General features: G+C 35.1%; 1 protein-coding gene across 6 annotated transcripts in view; it reads left to right on the top strand.

Moving 5' to 3' along the window:
- The window catches only part of BLTP3B (bridge-like lipid transfer protein family member 3B), a 48,579-nt gene that overhangs the window by 10,929 nt on the left and 18,563 nt on the right, over nucleotides 1–19,087 (top strand). For 3 of the 6 annotated variants that reach the window (XM_021552883.4, XM_021552881.4, XM_085568920.1), the window contains 11 exons: nucleotides 2,176–2,338; nucleotides 3,403–3,456; nucleotides 5,901–5,992; nucleotides 7,475–7,664; nucleotides 10,609–10,749; nucleotides 11,274–11,444; nucleotides 12,707–12,887; nucleotides 14,219–14,302; nucleotides 16,399–16,581; nucleotides 16,685–16,803; nucleotides 18,529–18,670. In XM_021552883.4, the coding sequence (XP_021408558.3) occupies nucleotides 2,176–2,338; nucleotides 3,403–3,456; nucleotides 5,901–5,992; nucleotides 7,475–7,664; nucleotides 10,609–10,749; nucleotides 11,274–11,444; nucleotides 12,707–12,887; nucleotides 14,219–14,302; nucleotides 16,399–16,581; nucleotides 16,685–16,803; nucleotides 18,529–18,670 (1,520 nt within the window). Of the gene's footprint in view, nucleotides 1–2,175; nucleotides 2,339–3,397; nucleotides 3,457–5,900; nucleotides 5,993–7,474; nucleotides 7,665–10,608; nucleotides 10,750–11,273; nucleotides 11,445–12,706; nucleotides 12,888–14,218; nucleotides 14,303–16,398; nucleotides 16,582–16,684; nucleotides 16,804–18,528; nucleotides 18,671–19,087 lie in introns of those variants that run through there. The other 3 variants (XM_085568918.1, XM_021552884.4, XM_085568919.1) reach the window with 3 other exon arrangements.

Here is a 19,087-nt window from a genome sequence, read left to right as displayed (position 1 = left end):
GAATGAAAAAAAAATGTATACAGAAAAAGTTATGGTCCTTTTTGAATTTTTTTCCCTGTCTTTCTGCTCCCTGTTGAGAGAAACTGGCTTCTGTTTTGTTTGTTTGAAGGATACTGAAAGTAACTCAAAAATGTTGCCATTCTCCTCCTTAATGGTATTTTGGTGTCTTCCTTGCTCTGAAATTTGAAAACCTCTTTCTGTAGGTCCTGTGTGTTTCACTGTGATGTGTCTGCAGCTGTGACCCAAGATCATGCTTAGATCTCTCTCTCCAAGCTGATAGGCATTTCTGGTGTGGCTGAACCACAGGGAACTCTGAGGGCGACTTCTTTCACAGAGCATGAATCTCGGGAGACTTGTGTGTACCTGTGTGTGTGTAATGGCAGAATGGTTTTGCATTTGCTGTGTTAATGTGACTTTAAAATGACACCAGTTTGTAATTCTTATGTTGACCCTTACGTAGAAAGTCAAGAGTGAGAGGTAATACCAGGTGACTGAAAACACTCAACAGCTGTTTTTTATCTTCTACGAATTTTGTACTACCTGAGTCAGATGAGACTTTGCAATGGTTTCTGAGATAGGAAGTTTTATTTTTTATTTTGCAGTTATTGATAGGTTGTTTTAATGAGGAAGGTTATTTAGCTCTTCTCATTATTCTTTCCTGTTGAAAGTAAGAAAAAAGGGTAACCAGAAAACAAAATAATTCAAGTCCTTTATTCCCCTCATAATGTTTCTAAACAGATAATTTTGAAATACATTAGTTGCCAAGGAAAATACATTTATCAATAGCCTTATTTCAATATATTTTTAGTGCTAAAATGATGAAACTGTATTATTTACAGATTAAATCTCATTGCTTGTGGATAATTTATGACTGTAAGCAACACAATAACAACTGCAGCACTTCTGTCATAAGAAATATATCTAGTATTATTTGCAAATACTTGTATTTTGTCGGGCTATGTAAACGTATATTCAAAGCTAACCATCCTGGGAATGGAGGAATGGAGTCAGGGAGTTCAACTCAAAAAATGCCTTCTCTGTTTTAAGCTGTATTTGCAAACTCTTAAGAGGAAAAGCTTGCTGACCCTCTTCATCTTCTTCTACCATCTCCTCCAGTATCAGACCTAATGAGGACCTTGTAGTTCAGTTAGAAGTTGCTCTCTTGAATGGAAAGGAAGTGCTGGAATTGCACCTCCTGAGGCATTGCTGCAGGGCAATATTCCATCATTGAGGACAGACAAACCCCTTTGCTCTCTGCCTGGAGAATGGCAGCACAAGGAGATTATAGTGGGAAAAGTCACGAAGCGTATTGCCAACAGCAGTATTTTCTACTACCTAATCTTAGAAAACTATTCTAAGCAGAATAGTTCATGAGCAGAAACAATTTTTCATGGCAGATTGAAAGTGTGGTAAAGTTCTTAGCTTATGGTAAATACAATGCTACGGCTGTTCGTTTGAAGGGAGAGAAACCATGGGCTCTGTCATATTGTCTCACAAGGATGTGGAGTACCATTTGACACAGTCACACAGATTGTTTCATTTTATCAGCAAATCCTAGTGCATTTGAAATATAATAATATAAATATAATATAAAGTAATTTAATAATAATATAATATAAAGTAATTTATATGTACACTTCTAAATAGTGACACATTTACCATATGGATATCATTTTGGGCTTTTAAGTTTTCATCCAATATATACCTCATGCTGCTATGTGTGTGTATGTGTATTTCTAATTTGTCATTAGATTCTATGGCTGAATCTAATTAATATTGTAAATAAAAGTTTTTTATTGCAAGATTTTAACTATATATATATAAAAATACTGCTTATAACTAATTTTAGGGGTTTGGGATTTTTTCTCCTTTAAAAAAATTAAAAACTGAAACAGATTAAGTTCTAATAAATAGTTCAATAGTTCAAATAGTATTTGTTATTCTGGGTGACAAAAATAAGAAGATATCTCAAAATATATTTTTGTTTATATATTTATAAATTGAGCTAATGGGATGAAAAAAATAGACAAATTCTATCATACCATTTCTTTCCTGAGTGAAATTTATCAAAGATTTCTTCAAACCCAGACCATTGCTTTAAGTTAAATTGTCACTGATATGCAGGATAACTTTGATTGCTTTGTATGTATTTACTTAAGCTGTGTTTGTTTTTAGGTTCACCAAAAATCTGTCACCTGACAAGATCAACCTGAGCACGTTAAAGGGGGAAGGTCAGCTGACCAATTTAGAGTTGGATCAAGAGGTACTCCAGAACATGCTGGATCTTCCAACATGGCTGGCTATAAACAAGGTGTTTTGTAATAAAGCATCCATTAGGGTGAGTGTTTTATTGTGCTGGAATAGTAATAAACCAAATCTTTTTTCTTTTCATTTTGTCTTTGTAAACTTTCAAGCAACTTTGTATTAGTAGGAGATTGTGATAAGTGCTTGATAAAATTTTAAAGAACAACCAAGATTTTATTAGCAATAATGTCTTCTTTATTTTTTGTTTCTTTTCATCTGGAAATAATGAAAATAAGAGTTAATTACTTTTAATTTTTTTTCTTCCTGAGTAGAATTCATTCCTGCATGTTTTGAAAATGTGGCAGAAGTAAAAGTTTATATTTGTCTGTGGTACTTAGTTTATAATAATTGTTTTGTGTGTGTTCTCTCTTCACTCCTCTTCATTTATCACTTTCCCTCTTGTTCTGTTCCTGTTTCCAAAAATACCTTTCAGAGTGCTTCTGATGTCTATGGCAAATACAGGAAACACAGTAAATCTAATAGATGCTGCATTTTTAGTCATTCTGGCTGCTAATAATTGAAACAATGAATATCAGCTGTATCACATTTTATGAATGTGGGATTAAGAAATGAAGTATGGCTTGTACTTGATTGAAGTTACAATTTGGTTAAACGTTAACAGCTCCTTAGTTTTTTAGTAGGGTTTATTTATGGTTTTTTTGGTGTTCTTTCTTTGATTTTTTTTTTCCCACTATGAGAGATTGTCCTGATTTTTCTAAATGCAATGAACTTGATGTTTTGTTGCAGGCATCCAATCAGTTGTAGGTCAACAAAGGAAATGTATCTTTTCTTTCCTTTTAAAGGAAATAATGTGTAAGGCAGTGATGCTTTTTCTGATGCTTGACAACCCACTGTTAGAGACTGATTCTGCTTTGTTCCTCTGTTTTTCTGCTCAGGGATAACTAAATTTTGAAGTTCAAAGTTTTTAACACCCAGTGTGTGCATAAAGTTACTATATAGTATGTTCAGATGAGCTTAATATTTTGAAAGTACTATTATGCTGAGTTCAGAAGTTCGAAATATAATTTGTATGCCTAAAACACGTTCTGTATGATTTATTTTACTGTATTTTTGAATATTTAATTTGCTTTAGAGTAGTGTCTTCTCTTGCAGATACCATGGACAAAATTGAAAACACATCCCATCTCTTTGGTGAGTTTTGAAATAAACTCTGAAATGTACTGTGTGTAGCAGAATCTATATCAAATATTTATATAGTTCTCTTGATGTGATTCTAGAAGTAACTGAAACATTAACAGGCCTTTACTAAGGGTCCTCTGGGTAGCAGCAGATCAAGGCAAAATGCCTTAATGTTTTCCTTGGTAGGTTTATTTTCTTAATCTGTGGCTTCAATGTAATCACTGTAGTGTTTGATCGTTAGCTTACTTCTGTTTTTAGTCTTTGCATGTTAATTTGGGTTTACCTGAAGGGTAGTTATTTGTCCAACCAACCCCTTTTAGAAGTTCCTGCCTTTCTTTTGGAGCTGTCTTTTCTGAGACTTTTCAGTTCTATGTCTGTACTTTACAAAGTGATCTCAGCTATAGCATGTTTGACACACATAGCATTTATAGGGTTTTTGTAACCACATAGGGTTCAGCCTGGATATAAATAGGGAGTAAAATGTGTAAATAGGACTCAACAACAATTAGAAGTCACATTAGTTCTTGCATTTGCTTTCCTTTGTTCTTTATTTTTAAATATACTAACAATTGTGGTAGCACCAGAAGTAATTTATTTGATGGCGAGTAAACTTTCTCAATTGCATTTGCATAAGAGTGAATATTCCTTTAGCTGTCATGTTTCCCAGTCTTGCAGTAAATGTGCTTGTAATTCCTACATTCTGAATCAGACTTGGGAAAGACATGTTGTTTTAAATTATTGATGCACTTGCTAGTGACCCAGTTGGAATGTATTTATGTCTGTACTGCTTCTTCCTGACACCCAGAACTTAAAGTCTGGTATTGCCAAGGTGGCATGATTCAACCTCTTGGCTGTGAAATGCAACTGCCAAATTAGGAAATGGGTTTAAGCTCTGCTATTCTTAAACATGGCACACTTTGACCTGTGGTAGCAAGGTGCTGTTTGCTTTGCTCCTGTTGAACTTACATTACCGTCCTTTGAGGCTAAGATAACTTTCAAAGTAACCTTTTTTACATAAAGGTGTCCTTGAACAAGTGCATTAAATATGTAACATAAGTTCACTATTCAATGCTAGATTGTACAACAGCCTTTTTGATTTCTAAAGGAAAGTGAATTCAGTGGCCCAAGTGCTGAACCTTAGCCCTTCATTACATCACTGAGCTCCTGGTATTTTGGCAGGGACGGGAGAGGGGATATTTTTGCTCCTGAGGCTTGAATTAAGTTGAAATAGCATCCTCTTTTAGCACAGCTTACTGGATAACTAGAGCCCACTTGTCTAACCAAAGGGACTTTCACTGTGCTGAGTTGTCCTTTGTGAGAATCAGTCTGTTGACATAGTGACACATACTGTTTGTGCATGACCCAGTTCTGGTTTTATATGATAAATAGGATAGTTTTGAGGAGTGATTTTGGGCCCCAAGCCCATCTGTAGCAGTTTTTACTCTATCCAAGTACAGAAGTTGCCAGTGAGAAAAGACATAGATCTGCATCCAGGCATTCTTCATTACCTCTTTTTTATACTGTGCAATCGCCTTGAATCTGTGTCCTACTGTTCTGTGCAGTAGTCATATAGTAAATAGAATTTTTAAAAGAGTGGTCAAACATCCAAAACTGTTAGGGTAAGTAGGAGAAATCTTGGCTTCCCCCCACCATCCTTAAGCCAAGGGATTGGGTTTTTCTTGGTTTTTTTTCTCTGTTGTTTTCAAGGCAAGATATTATTGAGACAGCTAAAAAAATAATTTTAATATGTCCAAATCTACTGTTAGCAGCTATTGCTTCCCTTTAAGCATCAAAATACTTGATGCTTAAAGTGAAGTATAAATAAATCCAGACTAGGCAGTTCATTTGTTGTAGACAGGTTTTCTTGGATAAGAGTACCACAGAAAAATGTTGTACAGATTATGACAACAAGCATGATTAACACAATATCATAACAATCTAGTGGCTAAGGCAGGTTGAATAATGAAAAATCTATAATTGAGGACAAAGGGGTTTTTGGTGTTTGTCTGACCTAAGAGCATAAATGAGGGAATTCAGAAGGGGTGATAGAAAGTTATAATTAGACAGGGAAAAAATCTTAACTGCTGTGCTTTGAATCAGCTTGCATTAAATATTTCATTAAAAGAAAAGCCATATAGAAAGAAAATTCAGATAACTACACATTAAAGCATGTCCATTTTGAAATGTGATTTTTGAAAATGTATGTTTTGGATAAATGTCAGGGATCAAGAATTTCATTATACAATATTTGACTGGGGATGTGTGTTAGAACCCACAAAAAAAAAGTTAAGAAAAGATCATTCTAGTCCGTTACAAAAGTTTGTGTAAAAATTGACATGGTAGGAAATGTCTTATGTATATTTCAGAAAAAGTTCTCAAGTTCCTTATATGTCATCTATTTACTTTGTTAGCTCTAAGGTCTCCAATGTTTTTTTTGCTTTGTTTTGTTTTTCAAGTCCTTGGATAAAGTTGTAATGGAAATGAGCACATGTGAAGAGCCACGTGCCCCTAACGGACCCTCTCCTATAGCAACTGCATCCGGGCAGAGGTCAGTGATGGTACTTACATGTAATTGGTCAAAAAAAGGTTTGGTATTGTATAAAACAGATTGACTGCAAAATTTCAGAAGTATATAGGGTTGCAGCCTGCCATTCCCATCTCCTCCAAAATTTTATTTCATTGCTTGTATGTGAAGTAGTGTAGTGGAAATGGAGCTATCCAGACCCAAGCCTTGAGAAAAGATGTGAACTAGATCTAGAGCTTGCAAGGTAAATTTCATAGAGGTGCAGCTGCTATGTCAGATATTTACTGAGTTTAATTGATACTAAGTTTTTTAAAAATGAATGATATCTTGCCTTCCTCCATTTGGGAAAATACATATAATGTTTATGTGGGTTTTAAAAATTTTTCTTTTTTATTTGTTTTGTCTAAAGAGTTTTAAGGGTTGTTTGTTAGTGCAGTATTTTAAAGTTATATTTCCTTAATTGTATCAGCCGATTCTTACTGAGAGATTTCATGTACACTGTGTAGCCCAAAACTTAAGCAATTTGGTGGGTCAACACAACATTACATTAGTGATTTTTTTCTCTCTACACCCCAGTAATTTCTTTACATGGAACTCAAAACATTTTTCCATGGTCATAGGGACCTATATACAGAGAAATAAATTTGATGATACAATATTTTTTCTTGTAGTAACATCTATACAATGTGTAGAGGTAGTCTATGGGCCTCTGTGTCTCCTAAAGCATACCTTGAAAACCACAGCCATAGAGACTTTGTGTAGAATGAAATTTGATAAAGGAAAAGGAATGACAAACCACACAAGTTTTGTTTTTTTTAAATAAGCAGAAAAAAACCCTAGAAAACAAAAGGATAGAATTTTTTAGATGTTAAAATAATATTTAATGATCAATTTTCCATACACTAATTTAAAACATTCAAAACTTATAAAATTTTTATTTAAAAATTATTTGCAACAGCCTAATCTTTTTTAATACTGGAATGGATGTTTATTTGCTGTAGAAGTGTAACCACCATTTAGGATGCCTTTCTTCATAGAATCAAATAATGCAAATACTTTATACTCTTTTGAATATCTGAAAGTTATTATTTTTAATGGACAAAATAATTTGGCTTATAGACATAAATACTAACTGGACTGGAATTGTCAAGTAATTAATTTAACATGAATTACTCCTTATGTATGCATAAAGAAGAATAAGCTTTCTGCATAACGATGTAGACTGCTTTTTCTATATATTTATAATACATACATCTTTGTAATTGAACATCAAAAGATTGTATTAACTGTTATACTTTGTGTAGATTTATTTTAGTCAAATATAAGCTCTTTAATTATGTAGAGATGAAGATCACAGAGTGAAAATTATTGTAAACTAGATCAAGTATATTGAGCAAAAGTTGCTAACTGTAGAATATGTTAGTAACTTCATTTATTTTAACATCTGTTTAATTTTGTGCCCTTTCACTTGGTTTATATTTAATATGTTGGCATTTCACTTTTTAGTGAATATGGCTTTGCTGAAAAAGTGGTAGAAGGCATTTCAGTTTCTGTGAACTCCATTATAATACGGATTGGTGCAAAAGCCTTTAATGCTTCATTTGAACTTTCCCAGCTGAGAATATACAGTGTAAATGCAAACTGGGAACATGCTGACCTTAGATTTACCAGAATACAAGAAGCTCAACGTGGAGAGGTAAATAATACCTTTTACTTACTTTTTTCCCTTGTTTTTGTGGTAAAGGAAGAAGTAGAACTGCAACCTTTCACAGGGTAGAGAACATACCATTACTGGAAATGGAGACATTCTGTGCTCAGTAATTTCAGTTGTCCTTTGGGAGCACAAATACGTAAAAATGGTGGATGTGAGTCAGATCAAATGGCCAATGTGGATGCTTAGGCAAGAACGAAGACCAGAGCAGGCAGGTGTATGGTTTCCCTCCTACATTCTCCAAGTGAATGACTATTCTAAAATGCAAACTGAGCCAGACTTTAAGAGTGCTGAAAGAACAAAGAACGATGTATTAAATATGGAAGGATAAGAGGTTGTGCTGGTTTTGTTGTTGTTGTTATTAGTAGTAGTAATAATAATAGCAACAACAACAACAGGAATTATATTTTAAAAGTTTTAACTAGTTATTTGTTTGCTTGTGAGGGTTTGCCTGATAAGAATTTTTCTTTCTTTTAATAAAGCAATTTAAAATGAAATTTAGTCAAGTCCTTCTGCAATTATTTTCTTGGAATACCTAAATCATATGTATATATAACAAAGTAATAGCAGTAAAGTGTACATGTTTCTACTGTCCCAAAGAATAGCACATGGAAGTGCTAGTTTGATGTACACTGTTCATTTGCCTTCTCCCAGCTAAACAAAGTTAAATGTATGCTGAGTGCAAGGTTGATTCTAAAGATTGTATTCAAGGAGACTTGTTTTAGCATCATACATCTGGCCAGCTTACTCCAGAGTTAAGGAGTCTGGCAGTTGATTTTTATGTCAGGAAAGAAACCCCAGGAGAATATCAGTTAAAAATACCACATAAGTAAGAAGTTGAAAACTATTTTTATGATAGTTTTTCTTTTCTACAGCTTATCTGTATGCTTATGCTCCCATGTTAATGAAGTCTGATGGGAAGAATTAAAGTTTGACTAGATGGAGTTTTGTATTGGCAGATTTTTTGGTTTCTAGGAACAATTAGATTCTGAGCAGTTGACCTGTATACAACAGAGCTTTCCTTGGGAGAGTTTTCCTTTTTAGTGCAATTAACACTAGAAACAAATTTCCAGATATTGCAGTGAATTATTTGTTAGCAGCAAATTGTATGAAAAGGTGAAAAACCAAAACCAATGCTGTACTTTGAAGATAACATGTGCTGAATCATATATTTAGAGCATAATCATTTAGCTTTGCACTGTAGCTACATTGCTAATACAATAAGGAATCTCCTTAGAATACTTTTAGAAGCTTTTGATCACACTGCGTCTTCTGTATGAGGAGATATGTGCTCTGCTTTTCTGCAAAAAGTGTTTCAGGATGCTTTGCACTGTACTTTCCATCTTGCTCACTTTACGGAATGTACCTCCTTTCCAGACACACTGGATATGTTTTACTTAAGTCTCTGTGTATGTTCTCAGGACATAGGCTGTAAGATTTTCAAATTGACAAGAGGAGAATGACACATGAAGAATAAGTCAGATACCAAAAAAATTCTTCTGTCTTGCTCTTTACTCATGGCTGATCCTTGTTTCTTCAGAGAGTAATCATAGAATCACAGAATAATTAAGGTGGGAAAAGACCTGCAAGATCATTGAGTACAACTTTTGACCAAATGTCACCATGCCCAGCAAACCATAGCTCTAAGTGCTGTGTCCAGTCATTTCTTGAAATTCTCCAGGGATGGTGACTCAACACTGCCCTAGGCAGCCCATTCCAATGCTTATCCACCCTTCTAGTAAATAAATTCTTCCTCATGTCCCTACTTTAACCTCCTCTGGTGCAGCTTGAGGCCATTTCCTCTTGTTCTGTTGCTAGTCTTGTCTCCTGCCTGGGAGAAGAGACCAACCCCCATCTTTGTGCAATCTCCCCTCAGGCAGTTGCAGAGAGCAGTAAGGTCACTTCTGAGCCTCCTTTTCTCCAGGCTAAACATACCTATCTCCCTCAGATGCTCCTCATAAGACTTGTGCTCCAGACCCTTCACCTTCTCTGGACATGCTCCAGCCACCTCCATGTCTGTGCTGAAGTGAGGGGCCGAGAACTGAGCAGTCACTCTGCCCCCAGCCTGCGGCACTGCCTGCAGTTGTTGTAACCCAAGTGCAGGACCTGGCACCTGGCCTTGTTGAACATCATAAAATTGCCCTTGGCCCATCAATCCAAACTGTCCAGATCCCTCTTCAGTGCCTTCCTACCCTCCAGCTGATCAATACTCTCTCAGCTTAGTGTTGTCTGCGAACTTTCTGAGGGGACTTGATCCCATCATCCAAATCATGTAGGAAGGAATTCTAGGTAAAGAATTACTGTTTTTCCCTATTGATGTCCTGTTCATTTGATGTTTTCCATGATGCTCCTATTGGACAGTCACTGATTTTTCTGTATTTGATTTTCAGCATCCAGCTGTACTTGATGCTCTTTTGTCATTGTTATTCTAACATTTGCTTGCTGTGTCTTCTAGAAATCTATGTAGTAGATTCAGAGCTTGTGGAGTCTGCATGCTCAGTGTTTAACTTTCTCTTATAATTGAGATAAAACACTCCAAAAAAACCTCTCCTATCCTGTAGCTTTGCTTCCCTCCTTGCTCTTTCCTTATTTAACATTTTGAAACTAAACTACACAATATTTTTTTCCTCTCCTAAAAGCAGCTTAGTATGCAATAACTATGACCTTTATTTTTTTTTGAATATTTTAAATGCTTCTTGTTACCTCAGCCTGATTGGAAGTAGCTTAATATTTCTGTGACAAGCAGGGTGAGGGCTTCATGACACCTTTAGGTGGAATAACAAATGAGTTGTATTTGTTCTTGTCTGTATAGCTCCTGTGAGTTTTTGTGTACATATGTACAGATGTATACATACACATGCACAGGATTAGGTCCAAATAACTGTCATATTGCATCAAGGTGTTTTTCTCTTTTTTTCTGTCTTTAAAGGTTTTGACTTTTAAAGAAATCAACTGGCAGATGATCAGAATAGAAGCTGATGCAATCCAGAGTTCTAAGCATGAAATAATGAGTGCTCCAGTTCGACTGATTACTAACCAATCAAAAATTAGGGTCACACTTAAAAGAAGGGTAAACTTGAAAATTTGAAGTCTTATTTTATTTTTAAGTTTGTAACTCATGCTTTTAATGCATACATGTGCATAGTAATGGTTTTAAATTTAGGCCATATGAATGTAGAATTCCCTGAGCTACATTTATAATAACATGTAACTGGAAAGACTGTAGAATTTACAAGAAATGCTACAGGCAGATTTTGAAAATAAAGACTTTATATAGGTCCCATTAATAAGACAGTTTGATCTGCAGAGTTTTGTTTATGATGATGCTCATTGTTTTATCTCTCTAGATTCTTGTAATATTTACTTTATTTACATTTAGAGAAATGCAGCAGTTTAATATCTGATGCATGCCAAATACATAGAGTGAAGCATAAATATACTGTGTCTTAGGTACTTCTTACTTACTAAGAGGAATCAAATTTAAAATAAAAAATGTTTGTTATTGCTTTTTGCACTAAGCTTTTCTTTATCCCATGTATTTAATATAAGAAATAGAAGTACTTAGTTCAACTTCTTTAAATTTTTATTTTACAGTTAAAAGACTGTAATGTTGTGGCATCCAAACTGGTTCTGATTCTGGATGATTTGCTGTGGGTTTTGACTGATTCCCAATTGAAAGCCATGGTGCAGTATGCCAAATCTCTTAGTGAAGCCATAGAGAAATCAGCAGAACAGAGGAAAAGCCTGGCTTCTGAAACAGCCCAGGTATGAGAATTGATTGTCTCACTATATCATTATCAGGTGTTCTACAGCACAACACAGTGTGGTTAGTTGTGTTAATTTGTTTTAGAGAATGTTCAGTTACTCATTTTCATTCAGCTGTATATCTTAAATTACACTGGGAATTAATCATAGTTTAAAATGGTCTTTATTTTGCAAGATTTTGTGTACTGATGTTAACTGCAGAAAATAAAAGTAATTATATTTCTTTATTCATGTGCAGTGTTTAGACTTTTGTATTTACTTAACTTTTTATTGACTGTTCAGTAAATTTTTTCTCCAAATATTTTATGGTTATGAATTTAAATAATTAAGACACATTAAAGTAACCTTAATGTGTGGGTAGATATGCTTACTATAATGATTTAAAGTGCTTGTCCAGCTTGTTCTCATAGTACTGAAAAATTAGCTTTTATTAGGAGTTTATCCTCATGCAGCTCTTGTTGGAATATATAGTGAAAACCAAGTCTACTTTAAATATATTTCTGCTGGCATATCTGTGCTGTTGATGCTGCATGTAAATTTTGGTATTCTTCAGCACATAGTGCACGCTAGACCAACAGGGCTTTGTGAGTGTAGAGGGGAGGCACCTCTTCTTGTCTGTGAAGAAGCAGGATAAGTACACTTATAGAAGATAAGTGCTATAAAATAAAACATGATTGGCTTTACCCTAAGATATTCTCTACAACTGACTGTACTCAGTAATCAATGTACTGTAACAGAGAGTTCAGTGAGTTCAGTTCTTTTGCTGGCCCTGATGCCTTATGCTGTGATGTGAAGATTTAGCAATAGCATGGTTACCTGCTCTTGAGCAGGGAGGTTCTGATTCTTCAGTGCCCTGTACTTGCATCTCACCTGTTCTCTGACACTGGCACTGACTCATGCTCAACCCTATCATGATGTAGCTTGAGGAACTAAATAAGCAGAAAGGACCCCACTGTTAGTTCCCTGAACAGCTTGCAACAAAAGTTAGAAAAATACTAGTTCTGTGAGTGACTGGGGTGTAAGGAAGTGGGAGGAGGAATAAGGAGAATGGGGGGTGCCCTGGCAGTGCAGTACAGTGCACACATCTATTAACTCAGCTTTATTCTAAAAGAGTACACTTAAATCTCAGTAATGATCCAAGGGGGAATGCATATAATGCAGATTTTTCCTTGTTTCAAATGCCTGTTTTGTGTAAAGAGACATGCTTGAAAGAGAAACGATAAACATTATAAATTTATGTGATGGACTAAATATTTTTTCAGATCTCTGCCCCTGCACCCAGCTCCCAGCAAGTGAAAGCTCACCAGACAACAGCAGCACCTGATCAAAACGATGCAATAGTAAAATTATTTAATGATTTTGATGTTAAGGAAACTTCTTATCACTTAGTAATTTCCCACTTGGACCTACATATATGTGATGATATCCATTCTAAAGAAAGAGGTACTTTTTGTTTTTTTAAGTTTCATGTCTGTGAATCATAATCATCTTCAGGGTAGATATTTTGAGGAATACAATAATAAGAAAATAAGAATACAATAAAGTCAAGAGACGTTAATTTAGAGGAATAGGTAGAATTGTCTCCAGTGTCTATGGACTCATGTAAAGCTATTTAGGTAGCTCTGTTAGGACAGCATCTCATTAATAAATGTAATTATTTTAGAATCAGTGCAAAACCTAAGAGTGCTGGTAGCTTCTCTACTTTTTCTGTCTTCTAGGAACATATTCTATCAGTCTGATTGTTACTGCTGGGTTTTTTTCTTTTATAAGTTAACTGGGTTATGAAGAATGCAGTGGCAACATTTTTGTGGCTTGAAGGGATCGCTATACAAACTGTTTCTTTAATACTCCTACAAATGCAAACTAATAAAAGAGCAGTCCTCTTTCTGTTACTAATTTAGACAATTTGATATGGTCTGCAGCACATGGAAAGAAGGGAACAAGTGTCCTGTGACCTTAAAATTTTGTGTGTAAATCTTGAACTGCTTCTTTTTAACAAAAGCCTATTGCATGTAGTTACATTTAGAATCAGGAAAAAGAAGAAGACAAATAAGGACATTTGTTCATGCCTTTCAAAAGTGATCATATGGAAATATACAAGGTCTACTATAATACTAGTCACTGAAAAATTTATGGAAGCATACAAGGTCTGCTGAAGAAGAATATGAAAAACTTAGAGTTTAACAAAAATGCATTTCCTTGGTTAGGGAAGACACTTTCAGAACAGCAGAGCATCAGGTTCACTGGCTAGAGATGTATTTCTTTACATGCAGTGTATCTACGTTGTATCCTAGTGAGATCTTTTTATTGGTCCTTTATTTTTGGCCATGGAGTTTAAATTCAACAGCTGAAAAAGTCAGAAGACAAGAGTCTCAGAAGACCCCTTCACTGCAATATTTGTCAAATAAAATCATATTATGTAGTATTCTTGAAAGTAAATGTTGACTTCAAAGACTGATCATAATCATATATTCAGTGTAAAAAGTTTTGTTTCAGAAAAACTGCAGTAATGTGTTTTCAAGATGTTGTCTTTTTAGTAGCATTGAAAACAGCACACAATCTGTAAGTAATGACTGAGTACAGAATTCTGCAAGCTGATCTTTAGAAACCAGTGAAGACTATCTAAATGAAAATTTTGAGGGAAGATAATGAAGTTGTAATGAGAGACAGTAAAGGGAAGAAAGTAGTGTTAGGTGTTTAAAGGATTGCACCAGCATGAGAGCTAACATGCTAAATGCAATGTCTACAGGGCCAAACATTGTTTTGTTTTACAGACCCAAACAGACGTGTTACAGGAGGGGCCATGCAGCTTTCCTTCAGCTATTTAACAGTGGACTATTATCCATTTCACAAAGCAGGTATGAAAGTAAGCATTTTATTAATTACCTGTGACTGTCTTGTTTGAAAGCTAAAAAAAATTGTGTGTACATATATACAGCTTGGATAATTGTGCTCAAACCATTTGAAAATGCACCTTTTTACTTCCTTCTAGGTGTAAAAACAAACAACAAAAGCAACAATCTGGGAACCAATTGAATTTCTGTGAATGAGCTGTTTTAGTCCAAATGCTTTTCACTGTTTTGTTTGGTCAACAAAACAATGTTTACACATTTCTGACATGAAGAGAATTTTGTGTTGACAGAGGAAGGCAGTATTGCATATTGAAAATTCAGTAATTTGATAGTAACATGAATCAATCTGTTAGATTTTTTCATGTATAGAAAACTATCATTTTATGTCCATTTCCAACCAGTGTTTTGCTTTTTACATTATTTTGCTGAACAAGAATCTCAGTGTGTAGAGGTTCAATTGGGTAGCCTTTTGTTAAGAAATGTACTAAAAAAATGTTAGCAATTTCCGAAGTGTTTCTTACAAATAATACATTTCTCACTAATAATTTCTAGTAGAAATCTAAACAATTTAAAAGAAAATACATTACAAAGCATGCAACAACAAAACAGGGTGTGATCATCTTCCTAATCAGATGGTTTGGAGCAGAAATCCACAACATCATCATTCATATTAGTCTGTCCTCTACTCCAAGCCTGTAAATAGTCAGTTGACTGGTGATCCATCCCAATGCTGAGCTCCATCTGTTCCCACTGGTTTTGTCCTGCATGCCATCTTGTGCTCCCTAAAAGCCCGTGTTCATCCCCTGCAGCGTTTCAGTCGTATGTGCTCTTGCCACGTGTCTATGATCCTAATGAGATCACAGCCATGCAACTGCATACAGGAGTGTGGTTGCCTTGCTCCCACATGATGCTGCATGTGTTCATGTTCTTCAGAGAGGCAGTTGCCCAAACCGGCTTCCCAGAAGGCATTAGGGCTTTCCCTATGGTGTTGCCAACAAAGTCCTGTAGGTCCTTCAGAGTCTGTGTGCATCTGCCCATGTTGCTAGCCCTGTTTTGAAGAATCCCAATATCATGGGCTTTTGTTCCCTTTCTGTTTTTTCTCCTGTTCCTTTATCTTCTTACCTAGCTATAAAACTGATAATAACTTGTCAAAGATAACTGTGAAGAAGGGTGGGGAAAAATGTCATCTCTTGTGATAGGTTCCAGCCTAAAAGTGTATTTAATACTGCAATATTTGCATTTAGACTTAAAATCACTTTTTTTCCCCCAAAATAATTTTCCTATTTTAATAGCAAACATATTTGCTTATCCCCAGTATAAGTATCCAAAAACTCATTAAGTCCCAAATACAGTAAATTTTCACATGGTAGTATTTAAACAGTGATGTACCAACTGATAGAAGTTATTTGTTATTGCATCCTTATTATTGAACAGGTTAGTAGAATGTCTTTACAGGGACTACTTGATACTTGAAGATATCACTTCCTTTCAGAAGTTTGAGTACTTGGCCAACAGAAACATGTTGGAATTGAAAGCAAGAACAAGAGAATTTCCAGTGGGATTGATTTTTAAGGCTGTGTGTACTGCAGCACTTCTTGAACTTACCTTGTTGTTTGTGTGCCATAAAGGTGCTAGAGAACCAAGACAAAAAGAATACATTTCTGGAAAGGGACCAGGAACTTCTTAGGACACAGTTCTGGCAGGAAAGATAAGCTTGGAAAAAGTGAGCATGAGAACATCGTTCTGTTACTTGCTCTCACTTTTTTTTTTCAATTGAACATTTTTTTGCATGTTCTCACATATGACATTAATGTGTCGTAAGATTTCTCTGAACTGAAAATACTCAATGATGTTTTGAGTGTTAGTGGTGTTATAAGGCAGCTGGCAATGCTATATTCTGAGTGATTTCGTGAAGTGCTGAGATTTGGTTTATAGAATATAACTTCTGTTTTAACGTCTGGTATGACTGCTCTTGTTCTATAATTACAGCATGCAATGAGCTTATAGTTTGAAAAATACTTGTGAAATAGTGGAAAGTTGTTATGTTGTTAAAATCAAAATTTCAAATGAGCTAATATTTTCCCCATTTCTCTTATTTGCAGGAGACAGCTGTGATCACTGGATGCATTATAGTGATGCCACTAAAATCAGAAGTGGATGGGCCAAAGAATTATTAAATGAATTCAAAAGCAATGTTGAATTGCTTAAGCAGGCTGTGAAGGATCAAGTAGTAGATTCTCCTCCCAAATCACCACCTGCTGTATCTCCTCAGAACCTACAAACAGGTATTTTGTTTACATCACTAATTCTCTACTTCCATGAAATATTAAAACTATGAAAAAAAAAAAGACTTCTTTTTAATGATTCCATCACTATTCTTTCTTACAGGCAAGGAACAGATACCAAAAGGAACATCTAGGGCTTCCTCTGTAACTTCCCAACAACCAAAGGGCAAACTGATGTCTAGTCCTATTGTGGTTAGACTTGCAGATTTTGATATATATCAGGTACATTTCTTTAAGTTAGTAAAACTGGGGCAGCTCCACCCTTGACTGTTTTGTAACTGTGGTTTTTAAGGGACAGTATGAAGCCCATTGAAATTAATGAGACTTTCCATTCATTATTGCAGTAGACCTTTATGGACCTGCTTTTGCTTTTTTAAAATTGTGATCCTATCACAATTATGTGTTGGGTCTAAGTTCTGTTGTTCTCCAAATTATGAATTTGGAATTGAAATTTAATCTTTTCATTGTACTATCTTCTGTGCCCAGTATTTTAATATTTTTTTAATATCGTGCTTTTCTTATTGTTATATTTTTGAAAGTATGTTCAAAACTATTAAGAGGTTTTATTAAGTTGTAAAATCTTTTTCCAGCCACTCCTCCTCCAATGATATTTTGAGCAGACACTTACCATTTCCATCGCCCTCCCCTTTGTTAGAATGAGTAGTTTTAGTTGCTGGTTGTTGTCCAGATTGACTGTTCTGAGCCAAGTGAAATAGAGGAGTGTGTCTCCATTAGGCAGAATGGTAGTGATATGGAAGGATTTACTCTAAGTTTCAGGTCCTAACAAAAATGTTGAGTGTGTGTCATTGTGATTTCTGCTTGCTCTTTTTCCAATTTCCAACACTTTTCTGCCATATTGCTTCTGGTGTTGTGGGATATTGCAGATTGTTGCTAGGAGCATTCATCTAGATCTGATGTGGTTTTGTACTATTGTTTTGTATTGTTCGTGTTTCCATTTGCCTTCTGCTCTTGTCTCCTCCTCTCTTCACAAACACATTTTCAGTTTTTAAATTGTCATTATTTCTATGCAATTTCCTAAAAGCTGTTTTTCTAAATAGATAATTTTACTTGAATTTTTGTGTCTGTTAATGTAGATATGTTTGCCTTTTGAAAACAGCTGCACAAAGGGAAGCAGGCTTATAAAAGTCATGTATTCATTCTTTTCAGTGACATTCTAGTAGTGTCATCATATATTCAATATTAATACATTAGGTAATTTCAGACTAGCAGTTTGACTTACTGTTGAATGGAAAAACTTTGTTTTGGCAATATACTTTTTAAACTAGGTCACATTCAATGAAATTTAAGGTCAAATATATATCAAATGTTGATTTCATAATTTACATTGTAAGGAAACAGAAATGAAGATTAGTGTTCCATAGCATCTTGAGTCTCCTGTGAAGCATATTCATATGAAATGCAAGCTTATCTAAGAATACACATCTCTGCCAGGTGCAAGCTGAACACCTTGCTTCACACACAGTTTGAAAGTTGGTCTGTGTATTGGAATTTATTCTTATGACAATACAGGAACTAACTAACGTGTGTAATAAACTTATCTAGCTTATCTATCCCTTATCTAGACTGTATGGAAATACACTCCATCCAGGCATAAATTCTTAAACAGGAGCTGTAGTATTTGCAATAAAAAATAAGATCATTCTAGGCTTCTGCTGAACACCTTTGAAAGTGACCTGCTGCCTCTTGCCTCATACAAAGGAAGGGGTGCTGGTACCTTTAAGACTATTTTCTCTTCTATGCGAGTAATTTCTGCTTCTAGGCAGTAAAGTGTTTGTCGCTGTCAGCACTTTGTGTTGTGTTGTTTGGGGGCTTACACCCAAGGGCAGTGGAATGTTACCTTACTAGGGATTGTTCCATGCAACTACAAATGCTTAATCATTCATAAAAATGTAATGTGTTAATGAAATAATCTTTTATCATTTACAGGTTTCAACAGCAGACCAGTGTCGTTCTTCCCCTAAAGCTCTGATCTCTTGCAATAAAAAGTCACTTTATCTTCCACCAGAAATGCCAGCTATTCATATTGAATTCACTGAATATTACTACCCAGATGGGAAAGACTTCCCTAGTAAGTTTTTTTTATTTTTACTGATGCTTAAATTTTGTGTGTTACTTTCACCTTTGTGAAGCTTAAAGCTTGAAATAGGTAATGGCTTTCTAAAATGGATAGAGTACAAGACTGCTCCATTTCCACAGTGCTTGCTCCTGGCAAACTCCTATTAATACTGTTTTTTATAAACATGGTTGTTCAGTCTGAAATCACTTGCAGCATTTTTACTGGCACGTGAATTATTCATTCTCCACATCCACATATTGTTTCTGCAATTTCACTGCCTGACTACAAGAAAGGACTCCAACACTTGCAACAATACCTAAAATGCAATGAAGAGCTGCTGGAGTTATTTGTAGGAATGTGTTTTGTGGCTGGCCTTGTTTTATATACAGAAATGTTAGTGGATTACTTGGGGATGAAACTTGAGGACAG

The sequence above is a fragment of the Lonchura striata genome, chromosome 1A (genome assembly GCF_050655825.1).
Source record: "Lonchura striata isolate lonStrDom1 chromosome 1A, ASM5065582v1, whole genome shotgun sequence".
Lineage (NCBI taxonomy): Eukaryota > Metazoa > Chordata > Aves > Passeriformes > Estrildidae > Lonchura > Lonchura striata.
This window is presented reverse-complemented; position numbering and strand designations above follow the sequence as displayed.